Source organism: Pterocles gutturalis, unplaced genomic scaffold, assembly GCF_000699245.1.
Source record: "Pterocles gutturalis isolate BGI_N339 unplaced genomic scaffold, ASM69924v1 scaffold7305, whole genome shotgun sequence".
NCBI lineage: Eukaryota > Metazoa > Chordata > Aves > Pterocliformes > Pteroclidae > Pterocles > Pterocles gutturalis.
In genome coordinates, this window is record NW_010138207.1 from 177669 (window position 1) to 198870 (window position 21202).

Here is a 21202-nt window from a genome sequence, read left to right on the forward strand (position 1 = left end):
AGAAATCAATGAATACTGTTCCACAGCGGAAAATACCCCTTCTCCTGTAGCCACTGTTTTATGGCCTTCCATGTTATTTGAGCTATTACTTCTCTCAAAGCAATTTTAACACATCTTTTATTGTATTCTTTTTTTTTAATCCAAAATGGAACATAATACAGTTCTCAAAACCAAAAGCAAGAAATGTTTTTAATACAGTTTCACATGCATTACAGTAAATTATTTTTCAAAGGACAAAATTTATTGATGATAATGTAGTACAATGACACCTGCACTTCATAATATACCACCTATCTTTAAGTAGCAGATTCAAAATCATGAAGAGGGACTTCTAGTTAAACACTGAATCTGATTGTCCTTTCTACATATAAATCTGTCCTTGCTGCCCAAATAAAGGCTTATAACTAAAGCTCTTATATAGTGTTGTATCACGATTTAGCAAAAATCTCTTCAGTAGAGTTCAAATTTTCTTTTCCCTTCCAAAAATGCCGCTAAAGTGGTAGATGTAAACTGACAGAGTTTATCTCCCCAGGGCCAGGAAGGTAGTCTGGAAATGTGAGACATAAGAACTCGTGTTCATCCTGACTTCCAGCCTTGTGTTTCACTTACTGTTAGATGGGTCGTTGTTGAAGAAACCAGAGAGATCAAGACCTTTGAGTGATGGCCCTTGTGTAACTGTCCATAGGAGATGTGTATCTCCTAGTTGTTGGTGGTTAGATATGGATGAAGTGATCCTGATGTGGTTATACTGCCTTTCTTTAGATGCATTTAACATTTGTTGGTTGCAGTTCAGATGGATCCCAAGATTCGGTGCATCATAGCATGCAACTCTTTACAGCTACTGGGAAACTATTTCCTCTACAAGAGCGCAGTCTAAAGTTTCTGCTGTAATATGCAAAATAAAGTTTGGCTTTAGACAAATACCATAAGGTGCTATACTGAGTTCATGTATTTTGGTTCAGAAAGTTCTGCAGAGTGTTGGAAATAACAAGAACCAGGTGCATTAGGAATTGAGCAACAACTTTGAGTCTTATTTTCCTGAATGTTGTTATACAGTGGCTACTAGAGTATTGGGGGAATATGTGAAACAGGAATAAATCATGGTGTTTATATATATATATATATAAAACTGAAGAAAGGGTTAAACAATGTAATCAAGATTTCAGCCTCACATTCCAATACATCTACTTTCATGGTGCCAATTTTGTGTCAGCATTATGGTAAATGGAAAATGCAATGGGAAGTCTGCAATAAATTACAGTGCAGATATTGTCTGGCTATAGGTTGTTTGTCTTTTGTTTGGTTCTGTGATTTTTTTTTTGTTTTGCTTTTTAAATAAAATACAGTTCTTTTTGCAGTGCTGAAACAGAACTTCTACTTGAGCTGCCCATTCAGTTCTGCAGGGAGCATAGTTATCTGCTGGCAAATCCCTCTGAGTAAGGGACTGCTGTGCTGCTTGCCTTCCTTTAGGCAAAAATACTCTCTGATTGTCCATATGGTGTTTTACTTTTCAGTTAAAAGATGAGTTTCAGTGAAAACAAGCAAGTTAGCAACGAAAGTGAAAGCTGGATTGGAAATGATGTAATTTAATAACAGGGAAGTTTCTAAAACCCTTCTGCTGGTAGCACTGAGAAAAACATTGACACCTGCACGCTGCTGGCAGTTTGAAACCAGCATATTCCCCTTCAGCTACACTTCAACTTGTTTTCTGTGTTTCTGAAGGTGGCAAACCAAGAAACTGGTGATGTGTCTCAATCACATTCTCTCTAATTCTAGAGCAGTAAGCCTCATACAAGGTGCCTGCCAGGATGTTGAGGCTGGGTCTGGTAATTAGGTGTGTAAGGGGTGAGGAAGGGAACCGCAATGTGGTCTTCATTCTTGACTTCTGCTCTTGGCAGATTTTGCCCCTTTACTTCTGGAAAAGCAAAGATGCAGGTTAATGGGAGACACTCCTTGGACACTAGTGAGTTTGAGGTCAGGCTCTGTTATGGAAACAGACTTATCGCACACTTAAACTAAACATGAGCAGGTTGTTGTTCTGCTCACTCAGAACTAAATGCAGAAACAATCTTGCTGTTTCAGAGCCTGCCACAAGAAGGAGTAATGGAGCAGGACAGCTCACGGAAAGCCACCTTCAGAACTAGTTAGAGACAAACCCTTAGTTCAAACACCCTTGTCTGCCCACTCTAGAGAGGAATTCAGCAACTAGATCTTAATTTCTGGCTCCCAAATGTATACAATGAACCACTCCAAACAAAATGACAGTCTGATTCCCACCATCTGCAATTAAAAGTACCTTTAACATACAATTAGCTCTGTGCCTGGATAGTTCCTTCAGAAATCATAAGAGTTCTATGCACTCTCTCATTTGTGTTCATCACCACATGTCATCTGTAGTGGACTCGCGTGCCTCACAGTGTCACCAGCGTTAAATATTTGAAACAGCCTGTTGTGCTCTGCGGAGTGCTCCCAGGGCAGCACAGTAACCATGCTCCATGAGCACCTGGGTGCCTCCAGCCCTGGCTCCCGGCATACTGGAAACACAATGCTGCTGTTGCCACATGGAGTTCAAGACCCTGGGACTTAGTCCTGTGTGACTGAAGTCCACGTTCTGACAGAGAACAGCATTATTTCTCAAACCAACCTTTCCTGCATGCTTGTAGCAAATTCTATAAAGCTCATCAGATAATGCTTAGTGTTCTTCTGCCTCATTCAAGCTCTGTTGTCTCTCACCCCCTTTTTCACATCTTGCTCACCCATATCATGATGGCATCACAGTGGTTTTCAGATATAAGCTGTAAAGTTGTGATGCATTTTCCAGCTGTGTTTTCTGAATAAATTTATTTTTTTTTGTTTTGAAATTTGAGAAAGTGCTGCCTGAAAGTTTTTCTTCCCCTTTAATCAACCTGTTTGCTAAGCTGTTTTCCTTCTGTCTTATCTCTTGCTTGGGACCAAAACGTTTATATCTGATCGATCTACAGTTAGAGCAGTACCTGATTTGAGCTCCCTGTTCCTTTTTATTCTCAGATTCTTGCAGATGCTTGTCTGGATAAAAGGTTTGTTTCCAGTCAAGGACTAGCACTTTTAAATATTCTCTTCCCTTACTCTTCACATATGAGTGATCACAAATTATAGATTTTCTGTTTTTGATACTTCACAAGTGTTGAAGAAGCAGGTTGTTCTGTGTGGCTAAACAAATGACAATTTTGTCACTGGCACTTACCCAATAATAAATGCTTTTCATGTTTAATTTGCAATGCCTGAAAATACCAGGGAGAGATGAAAGAAGCAGTTTAGATAATATGTTAACCTCTCTGAACTTTGTCCATTCTCTGAAACTCAACCTGAGTGTGTTTTGAATATGTAGGAACATGCCTTTCCTTCTTCTTTTAGACCTTTTTGCCCTGTTCCTTAAACTTGGACTAAGGGATTTTTGTTTTTGTTGTTGTTGTGAGAACCTTCAGTTCAGCCAGACACGGAAGAACTGCTGATCCAAAATCATCTCTGTGTATACTCAGAGCCTGTGAAGAACGTGAGAGAAAATACTTGTTTGCTGAACTAAGGACTCTCAGGAGTCCAGCTATCTGCAGGCCCATCAAGTTCAAACCAGTCAAAAGCTCCTGGCAAGCTATAACATCCCAAGAAGGCATTGTGAAAACCTCTTGCAAGGAGGTAGAGACAGGAAATTTTAGCAAGACGGAGCTTGCGGTGGCAAGATTTCCTGTGCAGCAACTGCCCCAGTGCAGGACAAAGATGAATCGGGCCCATTATGAAAGCAATTCATATTTAAATGAGATTTCCAGCCCAGTTCTGCAGTCTCAAGTGGTTTTTCTAAGCATCTGTTCTTTCATGCTGATTTAGACCAAACTTGAATGCTGAATCTTTGGAGAATCATAAACAAATTGTGTTAAATTACCATTAATGGAAACACATCACAGGGTAGGAAAGGCAAGGTTGTTAATGGTATCGCTGTTCTTAACTCAGGCTGTGACGGCTGCAGACGCACAGTCCTGCAGCACAGAAGTAATGTATGTAAGATCACCCACTGTTCTGAGACCTCCAGACAAGCTAAGCACAGCGGGGTGAGTAGCACTGGAATTTGTTTTACAGGAAGCCTTTCATTTCCTCGCTTTTGAGGGGTTAAGTGAGGCACTTCAAGTACTGTTCTCCCATGAGGGTTACGCTAGGGAGGGGTAGTTTTAGTTTCCCTCAGGGACTCCATAGCAGCTTTGGCAGCAGAGTCTGCTGTCAAAAGAGAACAGCCGGATACAATGAATCAATGTATTCCCCAGCTGCTCCAGCTGCATTTCCTTCCTACCCAGTGCTGTCCACTTTTCAGACTCCTGTGTCCAGTCCTGTTCCCCAGCCCTGTGCTGCCACTGCTGTTCTTGATAGACAGGTATGTCCCAGAGGCCTCCAGTCTTCATATCAAAAGGCCTGGATTGGGGCAAAATGAATTGTTGATGGCTTAATTGCTTCTTTTTATGTCACCTGGGAAATCCACTGAATAGAATATGAATGTATTGTAGTGTACAGTAGTGGCATCAGTATGAGCTCGTTATGGACCTTAGTAACATCAAGAGTTCGTTAAACTTGTGAAACTCACATCATCATGTCTATGCTTGTTCAGGCTGGCTTTGGGAAAACTCAGGTTGTCCAACTCAAGCCCTGGTCAGGAGTTCTTAATTCACTAAAATCCTTCTCTGGAATGTCAAGGTGTCAAAAGGGCTCACTGGAACAGCCAGGTTTCTACTGCCCTGGGAAACCTGTTGCCTCTCTGGCCAGCCTGGCTGTGTATCAGCTCAGACCCCACAAAGCACCCTGGCCACAGCACAGGTTACCCTCTGTGGGGAGCTGGGATTGTGGCCCCCGACAAAGAAGCAGAGGAACAAGAGCCTTGAGCACTCTGCCGGTAGCAAGGCTTCAGTAGACAGCCTCAGGTGATGCAGGTCTGACTGACAGATTTTAATCCAAGACTCTGGGAATTCCAGCTGTTCTGCAGAAGAGCCAGGAGCATGGAAGTCAAGGGCTGAGCTCACAGGCTGTGCAGCTCCAGGGAAGGCTTTCCATGCAGTGGGCTCCCAGGTGGCAAGCTCCTTCAGCCACAGGCCATACCACCACAGGAGTCCTCCAGCTGGCTATCACCAGTGACCAAACTCAAAGTTCAGCATTGTTAGTTTTCCAATCAAATCACTTACCAAATAATTCAGACCATCAGCCTGACTGATATCAATTTAATTCAATGGCAGAGAGACCAGAATATATTCTATAATACAAAGTTTCACTTCTACAAAAATCTCATTTTACATGGCTTGCTGTGGACTGAAGAGGCACTGTTTAATTCGGGTGTTTTCATCCTTGTTTGTTTCCTTGAAGTGAAGGAAGAAACCATTTACTTCAAAATTTACAAAAAGGAAAAAAAAAACCTTGTGTGATTGTGAATCAACAAGACGAGTTTCAACCCAAAGCTAACTCTTCGTATTATATGTTGCATCATCAAAAAGTCTGTCATGGAGATGTGGTCTGTGCAATGGAAACTGTTCAAAGCTGTTTTGATAAATCACTGCCATAAGACTTCCCCTCATGGCATTTTTAATGTAAAATATGTAAACAGTATTATGAAAATCTTATACCTAAAACTGATAATCCAAAGCATTTTTTCGTGTTTGTCACAATAATAACAAATTATGTCGTTTTGTAGCTGCAGTTGCCCTGGCATTTTCCTATTGTAGATTATAATTTTATAACCACCCAGTATTAAAAGAGGATATATGACAGGGTAAAACTTGCACTTTAGAAATTATATGGAATATGATAAAAGAAATTTCCTCTATCCTTTTTTTCCTGAAATCTCATCAGTTTCCTCTAGCTTCCAACTACATCATGGCTCTAAAATCCACAACACATTCTTCCTTTTTGTATTTCATATGTTTTAAAATTTCTAAAACAAAAAATAAATTCATTTTCTTTATACAAAGATGTATTATATCAATGTTAAACTTCATACACACTTTACTTAACAATTAACAATGTTACCTGATATAAAAGGGTGCCTGTTTGAATACTGGATTCAATTTATAGTCCCCTGGGACAGGCAAAGACTCATCAATGCCCAAACTTCTGAGTGGATCTACTCAATCCTAAACCAATGGTGTTTTCATATTAATGAATGAATTACAGTTTTAATACAGAATTACCATCCTCAATTCAAATTGAGTTTGAAAGGGGTATACCAGTTTTTCAGATTTTATTTTTTTTTGCTTTTGAAGATTCTTATACATTTTCAAGAGACTAGTAAAGAAACTATTACATGCAGCTAATAGCTGATTCCGTCTAACCACACCATAGTTACATTTATGTACAGTAAATTACATAGTAACTGCATTTTTAAGCTGAAAATGGAGAATCGGTTTTATTTTACATCTGTATTGTGTAAGCATCCCAGCAATACTCAGATGCGCGTACATACATATTCCTGTATCCACCCATCTTTGGGTTATTTAACACAAATTTCCTAGGAAACTATTTATAACCTTCCTCATGTTGTGTTTTTTTAATGATAAGATTTTAGAACAATCCAAATAGCATAGAACTGCTGTGTAAAAAAACAAACAGAAAAACTCCCACCAAACCAAAACCAAACAACCTGCTCCCCACTCTCAAAAAAATTTCTCAGGACAGTTCAGCTACTGAGCAAATGTCTTGTGTATCAAACAGACCTGAATGCAGCATTACCATTTAACCACAATAATTAACTTGTCATTAGGCCAAACTTGCTTCTAAAAGTCTCCCAATTTTTCATCAGCTACTGGAAAAAAGAAAAAAAAAAAAAAAAAAAAAAAAAAAAATTTAAAGGAATGTGGATTCCTGAAATAGTGCCTGTAGTGTCCAGTGAGTATCTATGCTAGCAATGAATGCACGTGACATAATTAAATTAGGTAGCAAAAAATCAGGTTGATTATATGCTTATTGTAATTTAAAATATCCTTTCTGTATAAACAGAAAAATTTCTTAAAAAACAAACTAAAATACCCCAAGCCCCAAAACATTTTTCCATCTATAAATCTTGTTGTTTTTTTCCTGATGTCCTTTAAATCGCAAATCCAATAATATTATAAATCATGTAAAATTTGGAAAATTACTTTAAGCCCCTGGGCTTCATATTGAACTGCTGTCTGAAGGAAAAATTAAAATTGTTTATACAGAGAACTAGAAGATATTTTTGCCATCATGTTGCTCTTGTAAAATATTTTGTGTGAAATTAGGCAGATTATTTAAACACATCTGGTCAAACTGTATATGAAACTTCGTTTTTTTCTTGAGAATGTCTTCCTCACTTGCCTTTCTCATTAACCCAGTAGTTTCCCATAGTGAGCACCACCCTCGGCTTGCTTATGTCAGTGAATTTTATGCCATTAATTTCAATGGAAGCAGGATGTGACCCAGTAAATTATCCCCTAGCATGGTCTGCTCAGTATTACATTAGACGATGGGAACACTGAAAAGAAAATTCCTTATTAATTTAACTCTTTAAAATATTTGTTCTGTATTTGCAGTATAAGTTACTGCTATTCTTCTTCAATATTCTAAAGGTTTCTGAAACAGGTTCTCTCAATAGGAAAGGATTCTAAGGCAATATAATCACTGTTAAACCCCTTATGGGCATCCTAAATATTGAGGAAAACCACCCATAATCCAGTAGATTTAATTAGGCATAATTATAAAGAATTTATTGATGACCACTGCATGATTAATTTCAATATTGCTTATAAACTCTTTGGACCACCTTGAAAGGTACTAGTGCTGGATTTTGAGGCATGTAGATGAGCTCATAGGAAACAGATCCAAAAGAAAAGTTCTTGCATGTAGCCTGTAGCTTTGTCTCATTAGCTCTGTTATTCCTCTACTTTGAATGAAGTCCTGCAGAGATCAGTGTTCTTCTACTTCTCATCTTCCATGACTACTATCACATGAGCTTTCTAAAGTCAACACATATTGTTTTCTAGGATCTATAATACTTTTCTGAGACCAAGTTCACTTGGCAGCTAAAATAGGGCAGTCCACTCCTTTGTGTCATGGAGTGCCAGGGTCTGGGAACAACCCAGAATTGCAGAAGAGCCAAACACACAGACACACGCAAATGACATTTGAGGAAGTGGACCTTGCTGCCATGATTTGGAAAGTGTCCTGGGGCCTGGTCTCCACAATGCCACCTGCCAAACGGGATTTTTCATATGCTCATGCTTAGCTTTTGAACTTGGATTAACACCACATTTTTTCCTCCATATTGTAATTTCACTTAAAGTAATTTGGTGTTACTTTGGCATTCTTTAAGATCCAAATCATACCCTTTCTCTGCTGTATTCTCATGAATACCAAAGCTGTCAAATAAATATTGTTGACGTCTGTTGGCAAAGTCCTTTTGTACTTGAATTCCTCATTAAATTACATTCAATTTTAGTTATAATGAGTGTAATCCATTTGATACTGTTGATCCAAACTCCCCTGAGGAAAGCCCCAGTTCTGAGTTGATATTTGCATCTCTAAGTCAACTGAGTAACATTCAAAATCACATCAGACTTCAAATCTGAAAAATGTCCTTTTCCCATGTTATTCTGGAGGTCATAGCTAAGTTATATTGCAGAAATGTATTCCTGAAATGCTTTACAGCTCTTGGTGTACTTTAATCTTGCCACTTCCATAGCTTAGGTGACACTTTACTTATCTGTATCCTATCTCTGTAAACACCTTATGAGAACACTGACCATCAGAAGCACCTTTCTGAAACTCATCTGTGGCCATCTTTTCTGAAATCATATTTCTTCTCTCTGACACACTCCTTAATCGTTCCTCTTCTGCAATAAATTGTTATTTCTCTCCCTGTTAGAATTCTTTCCTGTCATTCGTCACGTTATGAGTACCTTTTGCTTGAGAACAGGAACAAAATCCCAGTAGACTTCAGGAAGCCTTTAACTCTTTTCATTTCTCACGATGTATAAAATAGAGAACTCCACTCAAAGTGTCATCTGCTTTGGGAGAGTTTTGTTTCTTTGTTTGTTTCAGAGTTTTGGGGTGCTTTGGGAGAAAGGGACAATTTGGAAAGATGGAATTATCAATACTGTGAACACTACTCTCTATTTCATAAGTAGAGCATCTGGACAAGGAAGCTTTTGAAATTTTTCTTAAGTTTGGTCTGATAATTATTTAATAGACAACAAGGACCTTGGAATATTCTGGAGAGGAAACAGTTTTATTGAATCACTGCAGAAGATCAACTATACAATTCATAGCATGAGTTTATGGTTTCAGTTGACCTTTGATCAAGCTAGCTGGATCCCCATGATCACAAGGACACTTGCAGAGGCTTCCAGAGAGGAAGTAGCCTTAAAACTTCTGTATATTGTTCCTTTTTTTTGTGTATCATTGGGGGCATGGGATTAGCCCTGTAAAACAGATCATGTAACTTTGCAGGTTCGAGACTGATGACTTGCACAGCAATTCCTAAGGCGTAAAGATCAAGCCGTGAATCTTGCTCGTCTGTTTGTTAAGAGCTTTGGGATAACTAAGAAAAAACAATATACTTGAAGACTCATGTCAGTCAGTAGGACAAATTTTCTAAGTTTTTTTTTTGTCCAGAGAAATACCACAGAAAGTCTTCAAAAACAGGCTGGAAAAAAAAATTCTGTCAGTTTAGCTCCTGCTAAGATCCTGCTTTGGCATTGGGTGACTTTTTTATATCCTTTTGAGCTCTGTTTTCTATGATTCTAGATTCACAGATGCATCTTCAGGGTGACTCTCTACCTGTAGATATTTGGGCACTAAAAATGTTGTCAAACACAACCATGGCAGAACATGTACCATCTCGATCCTGTATTCCAAGTGGATATCCAATTAAGCCATTCGCTTCAGTTTCCTACTGTTTTTCTGATTTGTTGACTCACGCAGGATGAGGGCAGAAGAGTGCTGCTTAACACCTGATTACATCCTTGGCAATGAGAAAACTATACAGACAAACACCAAGAGTGCCAGCTCAGCATTCAAAACTTATACTTCTACTTTACTGTTTTCTTCAATCGCCAAATGCAAACATAATTCTCCATAATTTATGTCTTGACAGATGATAATGAATGTGAAAATGCTACTCAGCCTTGTGGAGAGCATGCCAATTGCACAAACACGGTGGGAAGTTATTTCTGCATGTGTGCGCCTGGTTTCAAATCCAGCAATGGTCAACAAACTTTTGTACCTAATGATGGAACCTCCTGTGTGGGTAAGTTATTAACGTCTACTAGCTAGCTTTACATTGTCACTCTTCTTCTATTGCTTCTGTTAAATATGGAAATCTAGCAAAATGCTTTCAGATTTTTGAAGTTTGGTGTCTGAATATAAAATTCCCACAATTTGGACCAGTACAGACTTGATATTTCCGTTCACGCCCACAGTTCTCACAGTAGCTGCCATTGCTTTCAGTAACACCTAAGTCTTGACTCTGCTCACAATATTTTTAATCCAGATGTCACAGTTTTAGACAATGAATATACAGTTAAGGTAACACAGAAATCCCCAATCCACCCAATTATGCCCTGTTTCACTGATCTGTGAGCAAGGTGGTCATATTCTCAAAACAAAACAAAGTGACAACGTATTCTGCATTCAGGTTGTTTGGGACCAGCAAAATTCCCTATACATTTGACCTGCTATGCTCCAAATATCTTTTGTTTGGGGGCATTGGGTGGGATATTTTTGTTAATTTCTCAAGTCTGATCAAAAACAATAAGCAAGATCAGTAGTTATCCTACCTCCTGTGCTATCCGTCAGCCTCTGTTTCTGTAGCAGTTGGATGGAACGTGTTCAAGATCAAAAGGGAGGAAAAGTTCTTTGGAAAAATGTTATTTCTGAACAACTATGTAATCCTTTAGGATTTCCTTTTAATGGAAGAACTGTAACTATTCTCTTTTTTCAAACTCCTGGTAATTTTCTCTGTATGTTGCAACAGCCCTCGGGGAATGGGAAAATGAGAAATAAATCTATTGCCCTTTACACCTTTATGCTGACTGTGTTTCATTCTAGATATGCCTCCTGTGAGTTTGTGAGTGCTGACAACCTCTTTTCTTACTGCTCTTAATATCAGCAGAATGGCTGCATATTAAGCCAGAAAGTGATCTAATCAACATTTCTTGCCCATTGCTCATATCCATCTAAAAGAGCTCTGCTTTATCCAGCTGCTATGAATCGTTCTTAAATTAGCTGGGATTGAGACTGTTAGCACATTGAGCTGTAAATTTTCTCACCGTTTCTGGTCCAGGCTTTGATTTTTATGTTATGACATTTCCTCAGCTTCAGAAGTTTTGTTTTCAGTTATTTCCCTGATTGTTCTTGTGTCACTTTGGCTTTTTACTATTAGCTTGTTAATTTCTTTTTTTGCCCTCTTTTCTTTACTGGGCAGACTGATCTTTTTTTATCCTCTACTGGGGGTTAGTTCACCACTTTCCTTCTCCTTTTTGCATTTCCTCATGGGAGGAGCTGAGAGCTTCCAAAACTCACACTGAAATAAAATATTACCTGTGGGCACCTTTTCTCATTAAAAAAGTGTAACAATTACTTTACCAAAGAGTGAGTCCTAAAGACAACCTTTTGATCCACAATTAATTTTCTGCTTTATCTGTCAGGGAAACCATAATAGGATATTTTGTACCCAATGGATCTGCTGCTAAAGCTAGTAGATATGACTTGCACGCAAGCATCTCAGAGTGGTGTATTCAACATGTACTATATGCAGCTGAAGCTAACACCAAAGTTGTCGTTGTAAATACAGTGCAAGTTATCCAGTACAAATCAGAGGACAGAACTACCAAGTATCCATTCTACCCAAGTTTATAGGGCAGCAAAATATTTTCAGATTCTGCAAAGTCTGAAGTGTTCTTCTTAGTCTATGTATACATATATATATAAAGTATATGGCAGTAACTTTAAAAACACATAGGTTGAATTTTGAAGAGTATGCCATTATGCAGACTATTTGTTTATAGTGAAATGTCATCAAACGTACCTGGAGTTCCCAGCGGTTCAAGCGCAGTACATCACCCTGTGTACGAGTCCATTTCAAAGTCCATGTGCACACACATGTGCGTTCCTCCCCTCTTTCAATACTATGTTAAGCTTCCAAATACAAAGTGATTATAACTCTCCAGGTAGTGGATCAAAAGCAAACTTGGGACAACAGCTTTGGGAAATGTCAGTTCACCCTTAATCCAAACAAAATGTTAAGTGTTGAGTTGAGGGTCAGAAGTATTTCATCCATGTTATCAGGCAAATTAGTGAAGAGGTGACAATGAAACATGCAGATAGAGGAGGAACTGGAGGGTAGGAAGGTAGACAGAAAAAAAAGGGAAGGAGAAAGGAAATGGAGATTAAAAAAAAGAGGAATGCAGAGATGTGATATTTCTAGAGATTATATTTTTCTGCTGTCCTGAGTGTAAGCTATTAAAATGTATTTACTGTGTAAAAGCCATGCTTTTTCCTTCGACTTCACATTTGTTTGGCTGCAGATAAAAAGGTGAAATACCCTGGTCAATGGAGTAAAAATGTGAAAATGGCCATCTTTAAAATGAAAGTGACATCGGTGCCACTCTGCCTTTTCCAGGAACATGCTATTAGTTTTCTTCAGGTTTTTCTCAGCTTCTTCTGAGAGTACTAGAAAAGCAGTCATTCTCCATCACGTCCTTTTGTGTGACAGGGGAGTTGTACAGTGGATGGGGTATGGCATTACACTAAGCTGCTAACTTTTCTTTTACCTGTGCCATTCATAGGCTTTTTCATTTCTACTTTGTGTGTGCTGCTGCCTTCCACAGTATGGAGACACAGGGAGGGAACATCTAGTCCTTTGCAATTGGACTTTTCAATCACTTGCAAGCTACTAATAAGCAGAAGGTATAATGTAGACATCAAGCTGTCTTGACTGACTGGTGAAGAATCAAAGTGATGTAGGTACAATCCAGTAATTGGCAAGACTGAGCATAATAACTGTTCTCAGTACTTTTAATTTAATTGGAATTTCCTTGCCTGCTGCAGTAAATGAGGAGTGACAAAGCACAGAAATAAAATAAAAGGTTATAAACCTATTTTCACACTAGCCTAAGTGGTGTTGGTGATATTATTTTTCTGATTGGAGCTATTACAAAAGCCTCAAAGTTCAGCTCCAGGATTTGTTTTGAATATTTACCAAGAGGCCAGGGCTTTTTGCAGAGCTATGGCAAATGCTCTTCTGTTTAAAAAGCTGCTGTCCTTCAACCTTTGCTCAGGAATGTTGTCTGTGGAGACTGCTCACGCAAGCCTTGGCAGCCCAGTCCTGCTCCCATAGTAGATCAAGGAGGACAGTTTGAGATCCTTGCCCCAAAGCTCCAGTAAAATTGGATTGCTGAAAGCAATGACAAGCTGTTGTCCGTGTGTGGTCCAAAAATTGCATATTCAGTTAAAAAGACGTAACTACAAAACATAAAGAAACAAAAACCTACAGCTCCTGCACACAGTATTTCAAAGCAGGAAGTTAAAAGCAGCTTTCTTGCAACTGTCACAAAATGTTGGCTGCCCCCGACAATCTCATTGATTTGAAAGGGGTATGAAGCTGATTAGTACCTTGCAAGATCAGGCATATTGCCTTTTAATTTTGTCATCCAGGAGACTGTTTTTCTCCAGGAAACAGTAAATTAGATAGGCATGATATGGACTCATTCCATATGGACAACTCAACTGCAGAAAGTTATTTTGCATATACTCGACAGGGTGCCTCTATCAGACTTTAAATAGCTATCTTGTTGCCAGAGATGTGCCTTGGTGCTTGAGTTTCTGCTGTTGTTTTGGATAATCCTGACTTCTCATTAAAATCTCCATTACACTTAATATCTGACATAATTACAAAAAGACAGATAATTTGTATGAATGCCCAATAATGACAAATAAATGATTGATCAAACTAGTTCATGAAAAGCAAATTATCATAGTAATTTTGAAATACTTGCATCAGTAAATCACATAGAAACCTGATACTTAGCAATGGGAGTCTGGAAAGTATTCAAATATTTCTTTATTTATAAGTCATTGTAAGTTTTAGCAAAGCCTGTTGTCAATTGCTGGTGGTTTAGCTCTATGTTACATGCTGAATATCTTGCTAAGATGTACATGTCCTTCACCGTGTACCTGACAAGGCCAAAGAAATCTTTGGTATAAGGCTGATGTGTGTTCTTGTTATACAACCTGGTATTGTCATGGTTTTCATCCTCACCACTTCAACTCATTCAAAGTTTGCCTGTCTTACACAGAGTTACACAATAGGGCACTGACAGGCACCCACTTGTTTCAAAGAGATCGTGATAATCTACTGGTGTGAGACATTATTTAAATGCCAAGAGTAAGAACTTTAGCCTCATGTCTTTAAATTACAGCATTTAATCATGAGGTATCCTGTGAGTAGCACAATATCACGTTTTTTCCCCCCTTTTCTTCACTTTTGCCAGATTCATTGGTGTATAGCATGGTTGGCTCCATGACTATGAATACTGAGGTCACAGAAACTGTACAAATATGGATAATGCAAAACTCGGCTCATTAAAAGAAACATTTGCAGTTAGGGGCATTAAATATGGAAACAAACTATTGCCCTCACACAGATGGATATAATTTAACCTCATACTTTAAACTCTGGTGATTGCACCAACCCATTCAAACACAGCCTCCTTGGCAGCTCCTGATGAAGAGCAGAGGTGGTTGTGCCGGGGAGGGCAAATGTGCTTCCAGCCCCGTCTCTCCTGCCTGCCTGTGCCGTGCAGCAGCCTGAATGGCTTTTCAATGGGAGCTTCTGAACCTCAGGCTTAAAATAGAGCATTTCAGGTCCAAATCAGAGCCACTGCTCAGTGAGGAAAATAGAGATGTGGAAGTGAGGTGGGGCTGCAACCACCTCCTTGAACCACAGGAAGACCTCTAGGATTGTGGACAGAAGAAAGGGAATTGGAAATTAAGCACAAAACAGCAAAAAAGTGTGCGGATGCAGAAAATGTTGGAATACTCCATTGAAAGTTTAAATGCATTTTACAGTTGTTCCATATACAAAACAAAAAAACAAAACAAAACGAAAAACCCAAACATTCATCTGATTAGTTGTGGAGGCTTGCTTCCCATTAGTAAAAAATGTAAGTTATCAAAAATGCTGTCCAAATAGGCAGACAGCCCCCAGGTACCCTTCAGACATCTTTCTGCATTCCCTAGATATAGCCACAGACATGCAGTACATTTTTCTATTCTTCCACAATTTCCGTTTCTCTAGCAACCCTATTTCACAAACATTATTGCTCATTTCTGTTACATTCCTTTCTGAAAACTACCAACAATCATGTATCAAAATAAGAGTGCAAAAGTTGTTCCTGTGCACTAATAGTGCATTTCCAGCCCCTATATCTGCTTTCTGACTTTCCTTAAAACCCACCTGGCTGCACAAAGACCTCCTATCAACTCAGATGGCTCTTCTGCTCCACTAATCAGTTAATCAGTTCTCCTTTTTCACAAATTTCTTTCACAAATTCAGTGTCACACCAGTTCTTAACTTAGGTTGTCTTCCTCTCCAGTTCATCCCATCCCCTCTCTACCTTTGCTGTCATTTAGTTCAGTTCTCAGCCTCTTCATCTCTCAGGCTGTTCCTTTAATTCTGCTCAGTCTCATTTCTTCATTTTTCAATTCTTTTCATCAGATATACCTGTCCCAAAGCTGTTCACTCTTTTTTCCTTTCCAGCACAGCATTTCACAGTCCATTACTTCATTCTTCAGAATTATTTGGTATTGTTCCCAGTTTGCTTTCTCCTTTGAGTTATTCGATCTTTATCCTCAGCCAACCAAATAATGCAAAATAATCCCCACTCTAGCCAGGGAGTTAGTACCCAGCCCTCCTAAATTGATCAGTTCATGGATTCCCTTACTGGAATTCATGGGTTTTACTCTTGGACTGTGCCCCACCCAGTTACCGAACCTGTCTACCTAATGGCAACTTATTTAGAAGCACAAAAGGCATCTTAGGCAAACAGGATTTAAATGTGAATTTTAAAAAAAAAAAAAAGAGAGATGCCAAGCACTTTAAAGGGCACAGAGCTTAAATCTTAGATTAATGAGATGGATAGATGTGATCTTTTGTAGCATCTTTTTAAAGCAGTGACTTAAAAGAAAAGGCTGCAGTTTTCTTTCTGTTTTCTAACTGAATCATAAGGCTGAGAAAATCTATTTAGTCTAATCTCTGAAAAATGGATTTCAGATGATTTGCATCATGCCGAGCATTTTGTTATGATAGAATTAATATTTAAACTCACGGTTTTAAAACATGAACAATGCAGTATTATATAGTAATAAAAGTGGTGGTATAAAAATATGATCAATTATTATTTATCCTTCTAATCCCTAAGTTTTATAATTGGGAGGCATTTTGCCATTAAGTTTGCCTTTTGTTGTTTTTGGGGTTTTTTATTCCATGAAATTTTATTATTAAACTGCTTGCAGTGTGCAGGGCTATTATCAACAAAGCAGCAAGGTGTTAGTCTGTAAATACTTAATAAAAATTCAATTTCTCACGATATTTGCAGATGTAGATGAGTGCAGCAATGAAGGAACTGTTGCCTGTGGAGATCATGCAAAATGTGAAAACGTGGATGGAGGGTTTAACTGCTCCTGTAAGGAAGGTTATCAACCATCCACAGGAAAATTACAGTTTAAGCCAAATGATGGCACTTCCTGCCAAGGTACATGATACTATAAAGGTTTATCTGTTATTATAGAGCTATATCTTCTGAGAAACCCACCAGTGCCTCTTTATCTTCAGTTAGATTGATCAGCGAGACAGGAAAAAGAGGCGAGGCAGCAACATTTACATTTCCTGAGAATAGAATCATTCTGTAAATGTATTTTTGCTAAACATTGTGATGAAATCCATTTGAAATAATGGATGCCTCCTCACAGTTGTCAGATCTGTGCTTCTCTCTGAAAATTCAAGCTGCCTCTTAACTTCCCCTGTGGAAGTCCCAAGAAAAGGGGCCAAACTCTCTACCTGAGTAAACCAAAAGTTCAGAGTGCAATCCAGCGCTGTAACTTTGGCCAAGATAAAGTCTCAGTAGCTGAAGTTTGAGAATGGAGTGCTGTGTCTTCTGTGCATAAATTCAGAATGCTGGTGGTTTGGGGAATTGTTTAGACAAGAGCTCTTACAATGAGGATATATTGAATATTGATTAAACTGCAATATATAATTAGTTTCTTTTTAATTTTTACAGAAAATCCAAAGGCCAAGTGTGAGTTATACAAAGATTGCGTAACTGAACATATTAATAGAACTTTAGCTGGAGTAAGTAACAATGGTTTATAGATTAATTTCCAAATCCTTTGTTTCTGTTTGAAACTGTTATTTCAATTATAATAGTTCCTAAGGAGCTTTTAACAATTTCAAGAAGCATACAATTGAACCTAAGCATGTTTACAGAAGTCTTTTTAATAATTTCAAATTCTTTGAAGTGGGTTGTATGTTCAAATCATGATAATAACTTGCTGGGAATCTGTGTGTTCTGTTTCCAGCAAAGTGAGTCATGATGCATGAAAAATTCAGAAGTGTAGTAATCACTCAACTGTTGCTGTAGTTTCTGAAGTTACACATTGCTGCATTTACTGATGGGCTATTATTTGCCTGTTCAGAGTGAAAGGCAGCAAGATAGCTTGCAAAAGTAATGTCAAAAAGTGACAAAACAGAAAATGGAGCAATAGCATCCTAGTATATTTACTTCTCAAAGCATAGTATGTAAAATGGTAGAGAATTTATAGACTTCAAGACTCTGGACTCAAGAGTTTTTTTGTTCACCAGAAGTACAAATTCCAGGAACAAATTAAAGAAATATTAATTAATTCATTATTCATTAGTGTTCAGCTATAGTGTTGTCTAATTTAAAAGGCTAAATGAAGCATAAGCATGAATAAATCAAAACCATTTGTATGTTTGCATTTGATATTAAGTAGTTTACTAAAGTTACAAGATACAGAAAGATATTAATTTGAAGGCTTTTAGTTACCTAGTGTAAGATACACGCTGTACTAACATGCATTCTGTGTTAACCTGCAATGTAATACATTGTATTAAATATAATATGTGCTTACTACATTTACATGCAAATACATGGTAAATGCCACAGCAGGATATTAGAGTGATTTAAAAAAAAAATATGAAATCAAACTAAACTTAAATCAAAGTGATAAATCAAAACACCTCAATTTTACGTAAATTACAGTGTGTCAGATTTTAGCCTATTTTTTAGCCTGTATTCTAGCTCTATTTTGCTGCAATCAAAATGAAGCAAGCTCCATAAAAGCTGTTCAGCAGCAGAGACTATGGATCTTACAAAATCAGGTGTAGGAAGTTTTTTTGATGGATAAAATCTCATTAGATTTCAATATCATGAAGTAAGGATTCTTTTTCTTATTCAGCTGTGAGACTGAAACTTGCAATCTTAATCTTCATCTCACCCTAGCCTATTTTTAAACTAATGGTCTTATTTAAGGGCATTTAGCCGTTCATAAACTGAAGCAGTGAAGGTGAAATAGGCAGTACAGTTTCACTGAAATACATGTTGTATAATCCACATTTGAAAAAAAACAACCACAAAATATAGAGACACTGCCTACCTGCTCCCACCTCTTCAGCTAAAATGGAACAGAAATGAGTCAACAGAGTAACTATATCACTGATATTTAATTATTTTTGCAGAATATTTACAAGTTTATTTTGGAGCAATAGGATAAATAAAACTGAGCTGCAGTGGTCAAAAAAAAAAAAAGGTGGAATGAAAGCACTTTTGTTTTTTTTAAATGTTGTTGTTATACTGGTGTTGTACCAGACATATAACACCATTAGTTTATAGTGTCTTTAATTAGTGTCTCTTTTTATGCACAAGCATCTTAAAAGCTAGTATGTTAATTCACAGACATCAGTCATTTGCATTGGGTTTACTTTCACTTGCAGAAATGTGATTTTACCTGTTTCATTAAGATGTGAGTTCTTGTATTTTTCAGATCAATAATTTAAAAACACCCCTGGAGATGCTGCAAGAAATTAATAAGAATACTTTGGGACCACTTTTACCTGTAGATGTGATTTCATATGTTGAAGCACTGTCTTATTCATCGCTGAATACCAAGCATTACTCTGTTTCTGACAATGAAGCACTTCGTAATACAACCATTAACGTGAGTGGACCGAGCCTTAAAGTTACAGGGTTTTTTTCTTATTTTGAAAATAGTGTACGACTCTTCTGCTTAAAAATATTATTTTATTTACAGGTTTTCATTAACACTGTGAACAACTTTTTACAAAAAGACAAAATTACAGCCTGGGAAGCTCTTCCTGTAGATAACCAGAGACGGAGTCTGACTAAGCTGATGCACACTGCAGAACAAGCGACACTTCTCATGTTGCAGAACTTCAAAAAGACAACACAGCTAGATGCTAATGCAAGTGACATAGGTAAGAAAAAGAAAATTAATCTAAGGTATACTTTAGATGTGGATTACACTGAGGAGCTTTTCAGCACAATTATGAAGATTAGAAATGGTGTTATGTGAAACAAACAGGTGTTAATTTGTACGAGTTTCATAACTAACACCTGACTTTCAGTGTAGGTATCATAATTTTCAAAGATTGAACGTTTGAGCCCAGAGCCCAGAAAAAAAACTTGAGAGGCTGTGGGAAGTTGTCCTTTTAGAGTTTCTTTCAATCTCTCATTATAGTCATGCTGTCACAGTGAATCCAGATGTATCTTATAAGCACAAAATTGTCCTATGCATCTTATATGCATAAAAACACCAGCAGAATGAAAATTGGATTTGCTCTAGAAAGATTTTTTTACTCATTTTGTTTTGTGAAGGTATTGTAAATGAACTTGGAATAAGGATTGTACCTAGTGAGTCCAATCTTGTGTGACTTTAATTTTACGAGGAATTTCAGAGGAGGAGGATTGGTTAGTCTCAACTGCACCATTTGCTCTCCTACCTTGCCCCTGTGTGCTGGTGTCTTCATGTCAACTCCTACTGATTCTCCTGTGGTAATATTAGTTTTACCATTCCTTCCATGGGAGCAGAGTAAAGCTAATACCAGCCGCTTTTGAAAATCCTCATAAAGCACTGCTGATTCCTTTGGCAACGGACACTTTTTCATTTTTGTTTTTCTGAACTGTTCAAACTGTATGTGACCTGATTTCTTATTTTAGATTCAGTGCAGTCCTTCAGTGCCTCTTACTGGTTTGCCGTTTTATAAGATGACTTGATGAGAAAGATTTGTCCCTTGGTCCTGAGGCAGGTCAAACTACCTGTTCTTCCCCCACCTGTTTGAAACTAAATTAGCAAAAGTGATGAAAAAATAGGGAGGGATTTTTTCCATGGCATAAACTCTGTAGAAGCAGATATATTTATGTCAGCACAGAGCACCTCTGGGTGTGCGGCAGATCCAGAATGGTGCCAGGACCTGGCAGTAAAGCCTCTCTTCCCCTGCCATCCTGGCTGGGAGCAGAGGATCTTGTGGCCTCAGAGCTGAGGCCATGAAGAGTGAGAAGAGAGAGGATTTCGGTGTAGCCTCCAGTGGCAGTGTAGACATCAGTCAGACCAAGGTGACAAAAACAATTGATAAAGAGAACAGGGAGGCACTTCCATGTTGAAAGGTTGATGATTTTCTGGCTTGCTTTTGCTCTGAAATGGGAAGCTCTTTACCAAACTGGCCGCAAACACCAGAAGTTTCAATTCTTTTTTTCAGCATGAAAATATAGTTTGCACAGGGCTCATACATGCCCCACACATTTATTTTTGGGACAAGACCTACAACATTACTCCTCTCTCTCCATAGCTTTTTATGGTGCAAGCTCTTGAACTACAAGCTTTTCAAAACTCCAGACACAGAAAACTATTTCTTATGTCCTGACAAACATTTTCTGACAGCTGGTCTATTGAATAGCTTGTATTATTTTTGTGTGCTGTGCTATAAGCAATGCAGATGGTCTAGCTTAGTGATATTCCTCCATCAGTCAAGTTTTAGATTTGTTTGTTGTTTTGTTTTGTTTTTCTAAAAAGTCCTGATTGACTTTTTTTGTTGTTCCCATCCTGTGTGATTGAAACTCAGCACTATAATGAACCAAGTAAAGAG

General features: G+C 38.0%; 1 protein-coding gene across 1 annotated transcript in view; it reads left to right on the top strand.

The window, feature by feature from the left end:
• The window catches only part of ELTD1 (EGF, latrophilin and seven transmembrane domain containing 1), a 55731-nt gene that overhangs the window by 27934 nt on the left and 6595 nt on the right, over positions 1–21202 (top strand). Inside the window, exons 3-7 of the mRNA XM_010082901.1 lie at positions 10118–10270; positions 16620–16775; positions 17301–17371; positions 19084–19257; positions 19351–19534. Of these exons, the coding sequence (XP_010081203.1) occupies positions 10118–10270; positions 16620–16775; positions 17301–17371; positions 19084–19257; positions 19351–19534 (738 nt within the window). The remainder of the gene's footprint in view (positions 1–10117; positions 10271–16619; positions 16776–17300; positions 17372–19083; positions 19258–19350; positions 19535–21202) is intronic.